The following is a 19681-nucleotide window of genomic DNA, read 5'->3' as shown; positions in this document are numbered from 1 at the left end:
CATTCCTTCGTGGAGGTTGGATTTGGCGGTGGTGGGGACCTTGGTGAGGGAGAGGATCAGCTGGGTGTCTGCATATGAGATGATGTTGAGGTCGTGCAATCTGGCGATGTTGGCAAGCGGTGCCATGTAGATGTTGAAGAGTGTCAGGCTGAGAGACAACCCTTGGGGTACGCTGCAGTTGATCTTGGTGTCTTTCGAGCGGAATGGGGGAGGCAAACACTCTGGGTTCTACCGGTTAGGAAGGAGGTGGTCCAGTCCAGTGCTCTGTCGCGGATCCCTGCCTTGTGGAGGCGTGAGCGGAGGGTGTGGTGGCAGACGGTGTCGAAGGCGGACGAGAGATCCAGGAGGATGAGGGCCGCGGTTTCTCCATTGTCCATCATGGCCCTGATGTCGTTGGTTGCAGCGATGAGGGCTGTTTAGGTGCTGTGGTTGCTGCGGAATCCGGATTGGGATGGGTCCAGGATGTTGTTCTTTTCGAGGAAGGTCAGTTGCTTGTTGACGATCTTCTCGGTGACTTTGGCCGGGAACGGGAGGATGGACCGGAAGTTCTTGAGGTCCTTGTGGTCAGCTTTGTCTCTTTTTAGTAGGGCGTTGATCTCGGCATGCTTCCAGCTCTCTGGGAAGGTGGCGGTCTCGAAGGAGCTGTTGCTGATCTTGCGGAGGTGGTGTACGATGGTGGAGCTTGCTTCGTTGAAGATGTGGTGCTGGCAGGGGTCGGATGGTGAACTGGAGTGGATGGTGTTCATGATTTTGATGGTGTCTTCGTCGTTGACGTGGGTCCAGGAAGGCAGGGGGTCGATGTCAGTGAGGCTGGGGGCAGAGAGTCGGAGGTTTCTGTGTCTGTCGGGGGGGCCTGGTTGCTGAACCTGTCGTGGATGTCTGCGATTTTGCGGTGGAAGCAGGTTGCTAGGGCGTCGCAGAGATCTTGCGATGGCGGGATGTTGTTGGAGTTGGAGCTGGGGTTGGAGAGTTCCTTCACGATGTTGAAGAGCTCTTTGCTGTTGTATGCGTTGTTTTTAATGCACTCTTTGAAAGAGGTCCTTTAGGCGGTTCGGATGAGTTGGTGGTGTCTGCGGATGGCACTTTCGTAGACTGTGTTGCTGTCTGGTGTTTGTTCGGTCGGCGGTGAACCATATGGCTTTTCTGTCGGTGCATCTGTTTGAGGGTTTCTTGATCGGGGCAAGAGTGTTGAGGCAGTCGTCAATCCATTGCCTGAGGTTGAGGGCGGCAGTGTCGGTGTCGGCGGTGTCTGTTGGTTTTCGGGCGAGGGTGGAGACTAGCTAGTCTTCTAAGACTTTGCTCCAGCTGCGGTGGGGGGCCCGTTATGTGCGGTGGTGCGAGGTAGTTTTCTCAAAGGTGAAGTGGATGCAGCGGTGGTCGGTCCAATGGAGTTTGGTGGTGTGACTGAAGTTTACGCAGTTGCTGGCTGAGAAGATGGGGTCAAGCTTGTGTCCGGCGGAGCGGGTGGGGGTCGTAAAAAGCTGTTTTAGTCCAAGGTTGGCAAGGTTGTCGAGCAGGGTGGTGGAGTTGCTGTTGTTCTCAGGTGGAAGTTCATGTCTCAGAGGAGGATGTAGTCCGTGGACGCAAGGGCGTGCGTGCTGACGAAGTCAGTGATGGAGTCGCTGAACTGCGGCCGGGGGCTGGGAGGTCTGTAGACGAGGGTTCCTCTGAGGGTGGTGTTGGGGTCGGAGTGGATCTGGAAGTGAAGGTGTTCGGCAGGGATAAGCGGGTCGTCAGTGCTGGTTGAGATTCTGAGGATGTTTCTGTGGACAATGATGATTCCTTCTCCTGTGCCGTTGGTGCGGTCCCTGCGGGCGATCTTGTAGCCGTCAGGGATGGCTATGGCGATGTCGGGTGCTGAGGAGGGGTTCATCCAGGTCTCCATCAGGAAGGCGATGTCTGGGGTGGTGGAGTCGAGTAGGTCCCAGAGTTCGATGGCATGTCTGCGGGCGGAGCGAGTGTTGAGTAGAATGTATTTCAAGGCAATCACCTTTTTTGCCTTTCTTGAGGCTAGGTGGAAATAATTCAGTTACCTCATTTGAGACCTGCTACCAACTATTTTATTTTGATTTAAAATAGCACAGGTTTCAGGCAGAGGAGTAATTAAAAGGTGCTGATTGGCAATCTCTTATTTATTTCAGGAGCAATGGAACATGCATTAGGGATCAAACCTGAGGCTTACCAGTCAAACATGCCAAAATCAGGCATGTTAACCCACTCAGCTGCATATTTAGAGAAATGTATGCGTGGCCTCAAATAAGCATTCTTACAACATCCTGAAGAGCAGTTTGACAAAATTACCTTCCGTCAACAGTCAGGCTGGAGGATCTTTCTGAAGAAAAGCATTTAAAGATCGATGTGGGTGCATCTATGGCTGCCATATTTGAACGAGTTTTTAACATTCAAACAACACGTTCAAAGAAGGCTGCCAAGGATGTGGGTACATCTACGGCGGCCATTGTTTGAAGGGGTTTGTTCATATAATACAAACCCATTTCCTCTGGACAGCTCGGCATGCACATTCCTCGACGATCATCTTGTAATGGGTAAAAAGCTAACTTTAAGATGGAAACCTGATGATAGGGCTGCTGGTAAACAAAGGCTTGGTAAAGTAAAATAAAGTTAAGTTGGGTTAAGTGGGCGAGAAGCAGGGATAGGCAGGAGAGCACAATAGGAGTTTGGTAGAGGGAAGGTATTTTAAAGAATTAAAGGGCTCGGGAGGGGCAGGAGAAGCAACGGATGAGGTTGGCAAGACGGGGGGGATTAACAAAGAGCAAGGACAAGCAGGGAGCGAAATAAAGGGAGAAGGAGCACATGGGGGACAGAGCAAGAAATCACATACTCTCCATGGAGTGCTTAACCCTATCCATGCTGATGACGGAACCGCTCCGTCATCAGCCGCGGTGGCGCTGTGCTGATGACGGAGCGGTTCCGTCATGGCCCGGCCGCCGCGCCTGCGCGGCGCTGATTTCACGCCTGCGCGGCGCGTTCTATTGAGCGGGCGGGGCCATGACGGAACCGCTCCGTCATGAGCACAACTCAACCGCGGCTGTTGACGGAGCGATTCCGTCACCAGCATGCGCCCACCGCGCGGCTGCCCCGCCCCCTTAGCACTGCGGCGGAATAGCCGCCGCAGTGAAGGGGTTAAAGGAAAATAAAAACAAGTAGTTCCCTGAATACAAACAATGTCAGCAGCAGAAGGATACATGTGAGCCAATCAGGAAAATGTGAGACATACATCAGTGATTAATTTGAGTCGGTGGTTATAGTGCTCAGTGCTGGCACTTAATTGTCAACACCAGCACTTATGACAGTCTGCCACACAGTAACATGGTTTGTTTAATTTAGAAAGGAGTACAAAATCACATTGTTTTTTTACTCACATCTTAATTAAAAATGACTAATACCTTGGGGGGGTCTGGAATAGTCTGAACTGTCACAGCTGTAGGCGTGGGCTGTTTAGTAGTTGTGAATAGATGGTGCAAGCTGCAGTGGCCTCCTGAAGAGGCCCTTAGCAATTATTTGTTTACAAATTAAGGACTGACCCTACATGCTCCTGGGCTGCATGAACAAAAGCACAAGAGAGAAAGCCCTGAATCAAAAGGAGGCAACAGAGATATACAAGAAAACCATACAATCATGAGCAAGTGGTTGCCTCAAATCCCAATCCATGGGCCAGATGTACAAAGCATTTTACCAGACGCAAACGGCCCAGACCGTTTGGGACCGGTAAAATGCATTTTGCCATGTACAAAAGGAAAAATGTGACTCAGTAACTTGTTACCAATTTACAATTTATTATGGCTATCCGATATTTGGAATGGGCGTGTTTAGAGCATCCCTTCCTAATACCGAATAGCACTGGTATGTATGAATGTTTTGTAACCAGAATGCAGTCACAAAACATTCATAATTTACCAGCTCCGTAGAGGAGGCGGTAACCCACTCGCAAACGATAAGGGGTCCCCAAGGGACCCCTTCCCCTTTTGTGAACGTGGGTGAAACATTTCTTTAAGAGCAGGCAGTCCCACAGATCACTGCCTCCTCTTACAAAATGAAAATAAATCTTTTCAATTTTTTTTGTAATCCAGCCCGTTTTTCTGCAAACGGCAAAAATTCACAATTCGAAAATCACAAAACTGATTTTTTTGTACATCTTGGCAAATGATAAGAGCAGCCCTGTCCTAAGCTAACAGCATTGCAAACAAACAAATCTAGAGCATCAAAGCATGGATCCACTCTTCATCTTGTCTCTCCGAGTGTTACACAAATGAAACTTATGGCTCCTGTCGTCACTTTTGTAAAATGCTGTACTGCAATGCAAAGCATAACGGCTTCGCCTTATCAGTATTAGTAACAGATGAATTAATATATAAACCTATAAACCAAACTTACTCTAAAGGCAGGGTTAGCTCCATGTTCCAATAAGCTTTTGACCGCACTTGTGCACAAATTGTTCGCAGCAATGTGTAGAGCTGTTCCAAAATCAAAGTCGCTGCAGGTGGCGTCCACATCTGCAATTAAAAATCACTTCTATATCAATGTAAAAAGACAGTCAACTTGTGAAACTGTAAAACATTTTCTATTTAACACTGTGCACATAAGGATATAATGTGTGTATAAAATGTATAACCTGGACAAAAACTAATGATATGATCTTTTGGCATTTGTGTCTTCTTTCTCACTTTAAAAATTGTTTGCTGTTAACAGAGTAGCATTTGTGAAACATGTATGAGTCTCAAGGGGTTTGAAGAGGGTTTTACTTATAAATGGGGGATTTTATACATTAGGAGTTAACTTTATTTTGAATTTTTTTAATACTATTGGAACACGTTTTTTCATTTTTAGGTCTCGCTGAAGCAATGCGTAAGCATTGCGGCGAGATTCTAGTAAGCAGTACAAAAAGTCTGCCAAAACTGCGGATTAGACACAGTTCATGTGATCTATGTGCGTGCACGCCTCGCATCAGACTTCAAATGCTGCCACTCCTCCGCCTCCGCATCAGACTTCAAAGGAATGCGCTCGCGCTCCCACTCCCCTGCCACAGCAATGTCAAGAGCTTGTTTCTGGACGAAAGTGAAAGCCTACTGTGCTTGCTTACAGTAGCCTTGCTCCTCAAATGTTGTTGCTGTGTTGCCATCTCTCTAGGGACACGCAGCTTGAAAACACTCGACTTGCTAGCTGCAATGCTACATCCGCTATGCTTTGCCTCTAGACACGTTGATCCCTTGCAGACTGTGCTGACTCAGCCCCTCCTGATTCTGAATCTGACCAACGCAGTCACCACCAGTCTCTTCTCTCTGTCTTATGATATCTGCCCTGCCACCATTTACTTCGGACCCTCACCCTCACACCTCCTCACCCTCACACACCCTCACACCCTCTCACCCTCACCCTCACTCACCCTCACACACCCTCTCACCCTCACACACCCTTACTCACCCTCACCCCCTCACCCTCACAACCCTCTCACCCTCACACACCCTCACACCCTCTCACCCTCACACACCCTCACTCACCCTCACTCACCCTCACACACCCTCACACACCCTCATACCCTCTCAACCTCACCCACCCTCACCCCCTCACCCTCACACACCCTCATACCCTCTCACCCTCACCCACCCTCACCCTCACACACTCACTCACACTCACTCACCCTCACACACCCTCACTCACCCTCACACGCCCTAACACCCTCTCACCCTCACCCACCCTCACACACCCTTACTCACCCTCACCCCCTCACCCTCACAACCCTCACACCCCCACCCCCTCACACCCCCTCACACTCCCCCTCACACACCCCTCACCCTCACACACCCCATCACCCTCATTCACCCTCTCAAACACACCCTCACACACCCTCACTAACCCTCACACACCCTCACTCACTCTCACCCGCTCACCCTCACCCATTCGCCCTCACACCCTCACAACCCTCTCACCCTCACTCCCTCACTCTTCACCCTCACACCCCCTTACCCCCACCCCCTCACAGAACCTCACACCCTCTCACCCTCACTCACCCTCCTTCAATCCCCTCACTCACCCTCACACCCCCTCACCCTCATACACCTCCTCACTCACACCCCCTCACTCTCACACCCTCATCCTCACACACCCCCCTTACTCACCCTCTCACCCTCACACACCATCTCACCCTCACACCCCCTCTCACCCTCACACCCTCTCACCCTCACACCCCCTCACACTCACACCCCCTCATACCCTCACACCACTCACCCTCACACACCCTCTCACCCACTCACCCTCTCCCCCTCACACCCTCTCACCCCTCACCCTCTCACCCCCTCACACCCCCTCACCCTCAAACCCCCTCACCCTCACACCCCTTACCCTCACTCCCTCACCCACCCTCACACCCCCTCACCCTCACCCCCTCACTCTCCTTCAATCCCCTCACTCACCCTCACCCCCTCACACACCCTCACCCCTCACCCTCATACACCTCCTCACTCACACCCCCTCACTCTCACACCCTCACCCTCACACCCCCCCTTACCCACCCTCTCACCCTCACACACCCTCTCACCCTCACACCCCCTCTCACCCTCACACCCCCTCACACTCACACCCTCTCACACACCCTCTCACCCACACACCCTCACACCCTCTCACCCCCTCACACTCACACCCCCTCACACCACCTCACCCTCAAACCCCCTCACCCTCACACCCCTCACACTCACACCCCTCGCCCTCACTCCCTCACCCACCCTCACACCCACTCACCCTCACACTCCTTCACCCTCACACACCCTCACCCTCACACACCTTCACACCCCCTCACCCTCACACCCCCTCACCCTCACACCCCCTCACTCACCCTCACACCCCCTCACTCACCCTCACACCCCCTCACACCTCCTCACCCTCACACACCCTCACCCTCACACACCCTCACTCTCACTCACCCTCCCACACCCTCACATGCCCTCATTCACCCTCACACACCCCCATTCACCCTCACACACCCTCACTTACCCTCACACCCCCTCATCCTCACACACCCTCACTCACACACCCTCACCCTCACACCCCCTCACTCTCACACACCCTCACCCTCACCCACCCTCACTCACCCTCACCCCCATCCTCTCACCCTCACACCCTCTCACACCCCCTCACCCTCACACCCCCTCAACCTCACACCCCCTCACCCTCACAGCCCCACACCCTCACACAACCTCACACCCTCTCACCCTCACACACCGTCACTCACCCTCACACCCTCACCCCTCACTCACCCTCACCCCCCTCACTCACTCACACCCCCTCACCCTCACCCCCTCACCTTCATACACCTCCTCACTCACACCCCCTCACTCTCACACACCCTCACCCTCACACACCCTCCCCCTCACACACCCTCTCACCCACACACCCTCTCACCCCCTCACACTCACACCCCCTCACACCCTCACACCCCCTCACCCTCAAACCCCCTCACCCTCACACCCCTCACCCTCACTCCCTCTCACCCACCCTCACACCCCCTCACCCTCAAACCCCCTCACCCTCACACCCCTCACCCTCACACCCCTCACCCACCCTCACACCCCCTCACCCTCATACCCCTCACCTCACACCCCCTCACCCTCACACCCCTCACCCTCAAACACCCTCACTCACCCTCCCACACCCTCACACCCCCTCACTCTCACACACACTCACCCTCACACCCACTCACCCTCACACACCCTCACCCACCCTCACCCTCACACACCCTCACCCACCCTCACACCCCTCACTCACCCTCACACCCCCTCACCCTCACACACCCTCACTCTCACACACACTCACCGTCACACCCCCTCACCCTCACACACCCTCACCCACCCTCACACCTCTCACTCTCACACACCCTCACCAGCATAGCATAACAAAAGATAGCATAGCATAACAAAAAAAAGCATAGGATAGCAAAACAAAAAATCATCAGAAGAGGGAGGTAGGGTATAGAAGTAGGATTCTTACTCCACAGGCACAGTTACATAAACAAAGGGAATCCTACTCGCAGTGAATGGGGAAAGTGTCACCCACAGGAGTGTGGGGTCACTCAGTGTTTTGTAAAATACCCCTCACACACCAAAAGGCCCCTTGGTGTCATGCTTCATCATAGGGGTCTTCGCACCCCTCTAACGGGATGCGGCGTGCTACGACCTACGACTACGCGGGAGCACTGATAGTATGGACTATGCGTGGTGCATGTGATGTACGTGGTAGGGGTATTAATGTGAGTGGTGGGATATAGTGAAGGATTAAAAAGTACCTGGCTCGTGGGTGTATAGGAAAAAACTTTATTCACAGCCCGGGGTTGTGAATAAAGTTTTTTAAACATAGCATTGCAAAGCTTAGCAAAACATAGCATAGCATACCAAAACACAACACATCATAGCATAACGAAATAAAACATAGCATAACATAACAAAATAAAGCTTAGCATAACAAAACATAGCATAACAATGCATAGCATAGCAAAACATAGCATAACAAAACATAGCATAGCAAAACAAAGCATAGCATAATAAAACACAACAAAACATAGCATAACAAAGCATATCAAAACACAACAAAACACAACATAGCATAACAAAACACAACACAGAATAGCTTAGCATAACAAAGTATAGCATAACAAAGCATAGCATAGCATAACAAAACAAAGCGTAGCATAGCATAACAAAACACAGCATAGCATAGCATAACAAAACAAATCATAGGATAGCAAAACAAAACATAGCATAACAAAACAAAAAATAGCATAGCAAAACACAACAAAGCATAGCATAGTATAACAAAACACAACAAAACATAGCATAACAAAACAAAGCATAGCATAACAAAGCATAGCAAAACAAAACATAGCATAGTAAAACGAAACATAACATAGCATAACACAACAAAACATAGCATAACAAAACACAACATAGCATAAAAAAACACAACATAGCATAACAAAACACAACACAGCATAGCATAGAATAACTTAACAAAACATAGCATAACATAACATAAAACAAAGCATAGCATAACAAAACATAGCATAACAAAACATAGCAAAACACAACACAACATAGCATAACAAAACACAACACAGAATAGCTTAGCATAGCATAACAAAGCATAGCATAACAAAGTGTAGCATAGCATAACAAAAAAAAAGCATAGCATAACAAAACAAAGCATAGCATAACAAAACAAAGCATAGCATAACAAAACAAAGGATAGGATAGCAAAACAAAACATACCATGACAAAAGAAAACATAGCATATCAAAACACAACAGAACATAGCATAGCATAACAAAACACAACAGAACATAGCATAACAAAACACAACAGAACATAGCATAACAAAACACAACAAAACATAGCATAGCAAAACATAGCATAACAAAACAAAGCATAGCATAACATAAAGCATAGCAAAACAAAACATAGCATAGTAAAACGAAACATAACATAGCATAACATAACACAACACAACATAACAAAACATAGCATAACATAACATAAAACAAAGCATAGCATAACAAAACATAGCATACATAACAAAACATAGCATTGCAAAGCTTAGCAAAACATAGCATAGCACACCAAAACACAACATCATGGCATAACGAAATAAAACATAGCATAACATAACAAAACAAAGCTTAGCATAACAAAACATAGCATAACAATGCATAGCATAGCAAAACATAGCATAACAAAACATAGCATAGCAAAACAAAGCATAGCATAATAAAACACAACAAAACATAGCATAACAAAGCATATCAAAACACAACAAAACACAGCATAGCATAACAAAACAAAACATAGCATAGCATAACAAAACAAAGCGTATGATAGCAAAACTAAACATAGCATAGCATACCATAACAAAACAAAGTGTAGGATAGCAAAACAAAACAAAGCATAGCATAACAAAACATAGCATACCATTAACAGAACATAGCATAACATAAAACATAGCATAACAAAACATAGCATAACAAAACAGCAAAACACAAAAAAAGCATAACAAAACACAACAAAACATAGCATACAAAACAAAACATAGCATTTCAAAGCATAGCATAGCATAACAAAACATAGCATAACAAAGCATAGCATAGCAAAACAGAGAATAGCATAGCAAAACACAACAAAACATAGCATAGCACAACAAAACATAGCATAGCATAACAAAACACAACAAAACATAGCATAACAAAACAAAGCATAGAATAGCAAAACAAAGCATAGCATAACAAAACACAGCATAACATAAAAAACATAGCATAACAAAACACAACACATAGCATAGAAAAACATAGCAAAACACAACACAACATAGCATATCTTAACAAAACAGAACAAAACATAGCATAGCAAAACAAAACATATAGCATAGCAAAACATAGCATACCAAACACAACAAAACAGCATAGCATAGCATAACAAAACATAGCATAGCAAAACAAAGCATAGCATAATAAAACACAACAAAACATAGCATAGCATAACAAAACATAGCTTAGCATAACAAAGCATAGCATAGCAAAACATAGCATAGCATAACAAAACATAGCATAGCATAACAAAACACAACATAGCATAACAAAACACAACATAGCATAACAAAACACAACATAGCATAACAAAACACAACACAGCATAGCATAGAATAACTTAACAAAACATAGCATAACATAACATAAAACAAAGCATAGCATAACAAAACATAGCATAACAAAACATAGCAAAACACAACACAACATAGCATAACAAAACACAACACAGAATAGCTTAGCATAGCATAACAAAGCATAGCATAACAAAGTGTAGCATAGCATAACAAAAAAAAGCATAGCATAACAAAACAAAGCATAGCATAACAAAACAAAGCATAGCATAACAAAACAAAGGATAGGATAGCAAAACAAAACATACCATGACAAAAGAAAACATAGCATATCAAAACACAACAGAACATAGCATAGCATAACAAAACACAACAGAACATAGCATAACAAAACACAACAGAACATAGCATAACAAAACACAACAAAACATAGCATAGCAAAACATAGCATAACAAAACAAAGCATAGCATAACATAAAGCATAGCAAAACAAAACATAGCATAGTAAAACGAAACATAACATAGCATAACATAACACAACACAACATAACAAAACATAGCATAACATAACATAAAACAAAGCATAGCATAACAAAACATAGCATACATAACAAAACATAGCATTGCAAAGCTTAGCAAAACATAGCATAGCATACCAAAACACAACATCATGGCATAACGAAATAAAACATAGCATAACATAACAAAACAAAGCTTAGCATAACAAAACATAGCATAACAATGCATAGCATAGCAAAACATAGCATAACAAAACATAGCATAGCAAAACAAAGCATAGCATAATAAAACACAACAAAACATAGCATAACAAAGCATATCAAAACACAACAAAACACAGCATAGCATAACAAAACAAAACATAGCATAGCATAACAAAACAAAGCGTATGATAGCAAAACTAAACATAGCATAGCATACCATAACAAAACAAAGTGTAGGATAGCAAAACAAAACAAAGCATAGCATAACAAAACATAGCATACCATTAACAGAACATAGCATAACATAAAACATAGCATAACAAAACATAGCATAACAAAACAGCAAAACACAAAAAAAGCATAACAAAACACAACAAAACATAGCATACAAAACAAAACATAGCATTTCAAAGCATAGCATAGCATAACAAAACATAGCATAACAAAGCATAGCATAGCAAAACAGAGAATAGCATAGCAAAACACAACAAAACATAGCATGGCACAACAAAACATAGCATAGCATAACAAAACACAACAAAACATAGCATAACAAAACAAAGCATAGAATAGCAAAACAAAGCATAGCATAACAAAACACAGCATAACATAAAAAACATAGCATAACAAAACACAACACATAGCATAGAAAAACATAGCAAAACACAACACAACATAGCATATCTTAACAAAACAGAACAAAACATAGCATAGCAAAACAAAACATATAGCATAGCAAAACATAGCATACCAAACACAACAAAACAGCATAGCATAGCATAACAAAACATAGCATAGCAAAACAAAGCATAGCATAATAAAACACAACAAAACATAGCATAGCATAACAAAACATAGCTTAGCATAACAAAGCATAGCATAGCAAAACATAGCATAGCATAACAAAACATAGCATAGCATAACAAAACACAGCATAGCAAAACAAAACACAGCATAGCATAGCATAATAAATCAAAGCATAGGATAGCAAAACATAGGATAGCAAAACAAAACATAGCACAGCATACAGCATCACTCCGCACCACCACAGTATCACTCAGGGGCACCACAACATCACTATGCGCTACAACAGCATCACTGAATGCCACAGCATCACTCGTTCGCCATCACATCACTCAGTGCCACCACAGCATCAATCTGTGCACCCATTTAACAACACCTGGTTCAAATATGTTCTCTCAATGTTTCAAGCTTTATTACAAATGTAACAAAAATATGTTAATATTTCACTTCTGTTCTTGGATTATCGTCACAATAAAATACACTGAACATAATCTTCACAAAAGTTATTTACAAAACTTTAAGCTATTGCCATTATAAATTACAACAACTTTTATTTAAGTATTAATTATTGAATTTTTTTTTAAAGCCATTGTTATTTGTAATATCAATACATGTAAGTCACGTAAATACAACACATATTGCATTACAAAAGCTATAGGTGTCACATTTGCGAAAGTTATAACTATTGGCATTGTAAATGACAAAGCTATTAATTTTACTATTTTCAAAAACAAAACATAAATAAAAAATGTGTCATTTACAATACCAATAGCTCAAACTTTCCGAATGCGAGACCTATTGCATTGCAAATGCTTGTTAAAACTGCTTTGGACGTAATTTCTACTTGGAATATGTTCAGGCTGCTTGGAACCTGGTGTGTAATCTTTTATCAACATCTTTGCATGTTTTCCGTTCGGATTGCGGCAATTGTTCTAGAGGGTTGCGCTCCGGCACTTGAGCTGAAAATGAGCATGCGTACTGGCCATCGGTCCTAATTAATCAGTGCTAACCGACAGACAGACGTACAGCAGGCACGCTGCTGGCGGGCTTAGGGCAAGCTGTACGCCCTAAATACGGGAGATTCGGTAGGTACACTTGCCCTATGAAATAAATCTCGTGTGAATTATGAGAATTAAGAATGGTATTTTTATAGTGAAAATGTAAGCTTTAAAGTAAATAACTTTCTCTTGAGGCACAGGTACTACCTTCCTGCACATTGCGGTTTAAACTTTTGTAGAGGGATATTAGGATAATCCCACAAGAACATCGAGGAAAGGAGGTAGCAGCGTGTAGAGTCGCGCTCTAGCGTTTCTGCCTGACGTCCCGGCAGGGAACTCTGGAAGCGCGAGCGGCCGTGTTGGGCATTGGTTGCCCAGTGGTCACTGAAGCTGGTGCGGTTCCCGGCGCTCATAAATAAATATAAAAGTTATTACCAACAGCCCATGTGTCCGTCTCTGCCTTACCCCAGAAGCCTCACCACAAATTGGCGACGAGGCTGGGGAGGCGGACACGTCCGTTGGTGAACCACAACTCGGCGCATGGCTGACGCGGACCGCGGCAGGGCACAATATCGTGAGCACGGCAGAGGACCAGGACGGCGAAGCAGTGGTACGGCGCTGCGGCCCGGCAAAAGCAGAAGTCGGGAGGGAGGCAGTGCAACCTGCCAGAACGGCGACTGGGGCAGAAACGTGACTGCTGACTAGCCCCTCCCCCACTGAGAAGCAGAGCAGGGTTCCAAGGGCGAGGAGTGCAGGCGCACTTAGCCACCAGCCCTGAGTGCACTTAAGCGGGCCCAGGAAGTGCTATATTTGCCAACACAATACAGGTCAACCCAAGCCAGCCACCAGGGGCACCCCCCTGCAGGGAGAGACCCCTCATCACGCAGCAAGGCATACTCCACGTGCCACACCGCAGCGCAGGCGCAGAGAGGGCAACGCCAGCTCCACCTTGCCTGACCACTCACTTTAATGGCACCAGGCGGGCACACACAAGCTGCAGACGTCTCAGAGACACACCCAGAGCACCCCAAGCGCCAACAGCATGAGGCACGTTGAGTCACAGGGGGACGATCGATCCTGACGCACCTAGGACAGGCCAGTGGGGGAGAGAACCTCGCGCCCCAAGAAGGGGCAACAAGCCTGGACGAGCAAAGTGCTCCGGGGAGCCCCCACTAAGGACAGACGTATATCCACCAAGGAGGCGGGCAGCCAAGTGTGCCCAGATCTTCTCCCTCACAAACCCGGTTCCCTTCCTGCAAAAACCGGGAGAACTAGCCATGAGGTGGGAAGACTGGAAGGAGTACTTCCTGAACTATCTGACAGCGTTGGAGGACGAAGGGGGCGCGGTCTTTCCGAGCAAACAGAGAAAAATAATCCTGCTACACAATTTAGGTCTAGAAGGCATCAGAGTGTACATGAACCTAGTAAAAAGGACAAGACCCCAAGATGATGATGACGTCTCCCAACACACTATAGAGGACCTGGATGGCCACTATCAACCAGTGGTGTGCACCGCGATCGACCGATTCAATTTCTTTCAACGGAAACAGAACGCAGGGAGTCGGTAGATGACTATGTGGCAGCGCTGAAGAGATTGCCGATTACATTAAATTTGGAGGACTCCATGATGGCTTCATGAGAGACCAGATCATCATGCAAACAGTGAATACATCCATACAGGAGAAGCTATGGGTCAGCGGCGACACACCGCTCAAGGAGATAGTAGCTCTAGTCAAAAAAGTGGAATTCTCGAAGAGGTGCGCGGAGGCTGTCAAACGAAAAGGTGCCAGCAAAGCCACTGTGAGCAAAGTAACAGACACAGACACCCAAGAGCAGAAGCAGCCGGTCACGGGAGGATCAAGACAGCCCAAGAAACATGTCACCTAAACGGCCACAAACCAGAGATCCCAGGGCGAGGACAAGAAAAGTTGCTACAGGTGCGGCAGCTGGACACACGCAGCCCATGATAAACGATGCCACGCGTTCAGAGCCAAATGCATATACTGCGGAATAATGGGGCATTTTGACAAAGTCTGTAAACGGAAACGCCAGAAGACGTACGTCAAATACGTGGCACAAGACTCTGAGACAGAAGAAGGAGGGGGCGAAGAAGACGACGACAGTGTGCTGTGCATCAATGATCAGGTGCTGGGCATAGGCTGCTCCAGGACACGCAAACCGTTGTGTGAACTCTCCATAGGGGGGATCCAAATCTCCATGGACGCCGACTCAGGATGTCCGTACACCATCATACAACGCAGCATTTGGTACAAGGACTTTGCGAAGATCACAGGCACGCACCTGCTCCCTCCAGACATCCATCCGGTCACCTTCACAGGAGAACCCATTCCCATGGAGGGGTACCATCCACTACAGTTTGCATTCAAAGGCCGCACGGCAGAAGGGAAGCTATATGTGGCGGAGAAAGGACCCTCAGTGCTGGGATGGGTGGACCAAAGAGAATTAGGAATCCAGCTGAATCCAGGGGGCACGACGCAGGTGCTTATGACTGAGCACGCACGTACATACGAAGCCAACACGTGGAAGACGATTTTCCCGAAAGTATTTGAAGGCACCATTGGCAAGCTAACGAAATTTACACACAAGATATGTCTCAAGGAGGGAGCCAAGCCAGTGAGCCACAAAGTGAGGAACATACACTTTAACTATCGGGAGAAAGTGCAACAGGAATTGCAGCGTTTGGAAGACAACGGAGTAATAGAACCGATAGAGAGCGCGGAATGGCTGGCACCCCTCGTCGTAGCACAAAATCCCAACGGAAAGGTACGCCTGTGCATAGACTTGAGGGAGCTCAACAAAAACATCGGAATTGGCAAGTTCCTGCTGCCCAGGATAAACAAAATGTTGGCCCAGACGAAAGGCATCAAGTGGTTCTCCAACATAGACCGGACCTCAGCATACCACCAGATTGCACTACATCCCACATGCAAAAAGCTAACATCGTTCATCACAAAGTTTGGATGCTACCGGTTCCGGCGGATTCCATTCGGCCTGGCGTCCACCGCAGCGGTGTTCCAGAAGCTGATGCATAAACTGTTCAGAGACACGGAAGGAGTGCAATACTTCCAGGATGACATCCTGGTCATGGGGAGAACCAATACAGACCATGACGCCAAGCTGACCCAAGTGCTACACATCCTAGCGCAGAATGGGCTCACTGCAGAATAGGACAAATGTAAGTTCAGAGTAACATCAGTCACGTACCTAGGCCACGAGATCAGTGACAAAGGAGTTGCACCCAAACAGGCGAACGCCAAAGCTATAAAGGACGCACCCACACCCAGAAACAAGGACGTTGTCCGCTTGTTCTTAGGAATGGCGGAATTTTATAGCAAGCTTGTGCCTCACTTTGACACCAAAACACATAATCTGCGCCAACTATTGAAGGAAAAGACCGCTTTCGCCTGGTCTGAAGCCTCGCAGGAAGAATTCCGACAAATCAAGGAGGACATCTGTGAAGCGGTACCTCTACACGGGTTCGACCAACAGCCTTATCCATCCTCACCACAGACGTGAGCGACAGAGGGTTAGGGGCAGTCCTAATGCAAAGGTCCCCGGAAGGCGAAATGACGACTGTCAGCTTCGCGTCAAGATCCCTAGCTCCCCACGAAGAAAAGTTCAGTGTAATAGAAAAGGAGATGCTAGCAGCGATACGGGCAATGGAACGGTTCCGCCAATTCCTATGGGGCTCCACATTCCTGCTCAGGACAGACGACAAGCCGCTTGTGAAGGTGCTTACGTCCAGTGACCATGCGAGTGCTACGCCGCGCATAGCAAAAATGACACTATGGTTTCTAGACTACGTGTACGACATTGAGTACATCCCAGGAACCAAGAACATGGTTGCGGACTATCTCAGCAGAGCTGCTGCAATGGAGGAGGCACCCACACCAACGAGTGAAGATGACTTCGCCATAGCCTTCACAGAAGACCAGGAGACAGTTATAAGTGCACTAGAGTGGAGAGAGGCGTACGACAAGGAGGCAAGTCTCACAGCGCTTAAACAGTTCATAGTTACCGGATGGCCAGAGAAGAAACACTTGGACGCAGAGCATCGCAAATTCTACGAAGTTCAAGAGGAACTGTCCGTCGGAGACAACAATGTGTTCATGCTACGAGGAGACAAAGTAGTCCCACCAAGCACATTGGTAAAGCGCTTGATCTCTATACTGCACGAAGGACATCTAGGCATAGTAAAAACCAAGCAGAGTGTCAAACAAGCTTCCAGGTGGCCGGCGTTAGACAACCAGGTGGAGAGGCACGTCAGAGAATGCGTACAGTGCGGCAATGCAGACAAGACGCAAACCACACTGCGACCTCCATTAGGAACATTTGCCAAACCGGTAAATCCATGGGAAGAATTAGCAGTGGACATCCTAGGCCCCATCTTAGATGAGCACAGTGTGCCTAAATATGCAATTGCGCTGGTCGACAGGTACTCAAAGTGGCCGGTAGTCGAGGTGTGCGAAACAGTGGACACTGAAGCAGTACTGACATTCCTCATGAACACGTTCTTGAGAGAGGGAATACTAAGAATCATAACCTGTGACAATGGACCTCAATTCACATCAGAAAAATGGAACACGTTCATGGAACGCAATGGAATACAGACCAAGCACACCCCGGTATATCATCCAGCTGGGAATGGCCCAGCCGAAAGATTTAACCGTGTAATCATGGGGTCAATCCAAGCTGCCATCAATGCCAGGAAGAATTGGGAGGTGGAACTCAGGAGCACGGTGTGGGCGTACCGCATCACTCCTACCAAGACTGGATACAGCCCATTTAAAATACTTAGGGGTCGAGACCCTTTTACCAGAGACAACCTTGCATGGAAACAACGCACAGTACCGAGAAAATGGTCTCCAGCAGTGGTGCGTAGTAACTTCGAAAGAGCACAAAATATATACACAGACCACTACAACAAAAAACACAACGTCAAAGACTTGTCACTGGAAAAGGGGGAATGGGTCATGGTCAAGCTGGCTCAGATGAGAAGGAAAGGCGACAGCAAGTACAGCACGCCCTTGCAAGCACGGTAAGTCTACACAAGATCAGCTTTACAAAGCTATGGAAAGATATGGTCTCAGGACAGAATGTTGAGGTGCAACAAAGTGATTAATTGGTCCAGGACAGGAGAAATGCAACAAGAACGAGAGGATAGCGAGGACATGGAGGAAGGAGAAAACACAATGGAAACAGAAGCACGCAGTAGTGACACGAGGAGCACCAACACAGAGGAGACGACCACCGCCAGCATACAGAATAATCCTGATGACAAAGATACACACGCACAGCGGGTGAGCGAAGGAGCACGTGATTCGGAAAGGAGGACCCAAACCCAAGAGACTCATAACCATACCCCACCCAGTGACAGCAGAGAGACTAGGGGGAGCACTCCAATGAAACACACACGCACAGGCAGGACCGAGGTACTGCCTAAAAGGTATTGAGCGTTTGGCATGAAGTCTTAATCACCGGTGTACCAGGTCTACCTTAGGACACTGGACTATTTAGTTCCTTGTTGTTCACAGTGTTAATAAAGGAGGGAGATATGTAGAGTCGCGCTCTAGCGTTTTTGCCGGACGTCATGTCAGGGAACGCTGGGAGCGCGAGCGCCCATGTCGGGCATTGGTTGCCCAGCGGTCACTTTAGCTGGTGCGGTTCAAGGAGCTCATAAATAAATATAAAAGTTATTACCAACAGCCCATGTGCCCGTCTCTGCCTTACCCCAGAAGCCTCACCTCACAGCGCCCATCCTATCTGAATAAAAAAACACCTGCTACCTTGGTTTAACAGCAAAAGATTTGGCAAGATTGCAGATGGTGCAAAATTCCGCTGTCAGATTTACAGATGGTCTGCCTTCGTTTGACCATATTACAAAAGATAGGCAAGCCTATTATACGGGTGCTTCAGGTATTAAGGATTGCATTTTCAATGGGCAGCCGATGCAAATTCTTTGATCAGCCTTCATTGTTTTGGCAGTGGTTCCTAGTTTTAGGTAAGTTTGTCTTGGAGGAAAATCCCTCGTAGCCATAGTATCAAAGACTTTGAATCAACTGTCCATCCGGCTTAGAACTAACTATTGCCGGGCACAGTACTTTCCACAAGAGATTAAAAAACACTTATCTTTTTATACAATTTTGGTTAATTAACAGGGTCTGGTACTTTTTTTATATTCTTCTTTTAAAGTTGGATCAGTAAATCATTTCTACTAAAGCGCCAACCTAATAAACTCTGCATTTTGAAACGCTTTATTCATTAATTAATTTCTCATACAGAATTTCATACCACACTTTCACTGTGTCTAATGTGAATGAGAGGTAGTTAAAGCCTCAAAAGGGAGGAAGGCTTTGGTGGCCTTGAGGAGATTTAAACTATTGACCTACAGATAATCGATGGCATTGGCAAATGCAAACTCGCTGAACCATTCATACTAGAATAGTATAGCTATAGAGTAATATAACATTTGAGTCTCTG

General features: G+C 46.5%; 1 protein-coding gene across 5 annotated transcripts in view; it reads right to left on the bottom strand.

Moving 5' to 3' along the window:
• The window catches only part of CLIP4 (CAP-Gly domain containing linker protein family member 4), a 303168-nt gene that overhangs the window by 154918 nt on the left and 128569 nt on the right, over window positions 1-19681 (bottom strand). For all 5 annotated transcript variants that reach the window (XM_086926149.1, XM_086926148.1, XM_086926150.1 and 2 more), the window contains exon 6: window positions 4396-4514. In XM_086926149.1, the coding sequence (XP_086782275.1) occupies window positions 4396-4514 (119 nt within the window). The remainder of the gene's footprint in view (window positions 1-4395; window positions 4515-19681) is intronic.

Source organism: Lissotriton vulgaris, chromosome 6, assembly GCF_964263255.1.
Source record: "Lissotriton vulgaris chromosome 6, aLisVul1.2, whole genome shotgun sequence".
Taxonomy (NCBI): domain Eukaryota; kingdom Metazoa; phylum Chordata; class Amphibia; order Caudata; family Salamandridae; genus Lissotriton; species Lissotriton vulgaris.
Note: the sequence above shows the minus strand (reverse complement) of the source record. Positions and strands in the feature narration are given on the sequence as shown.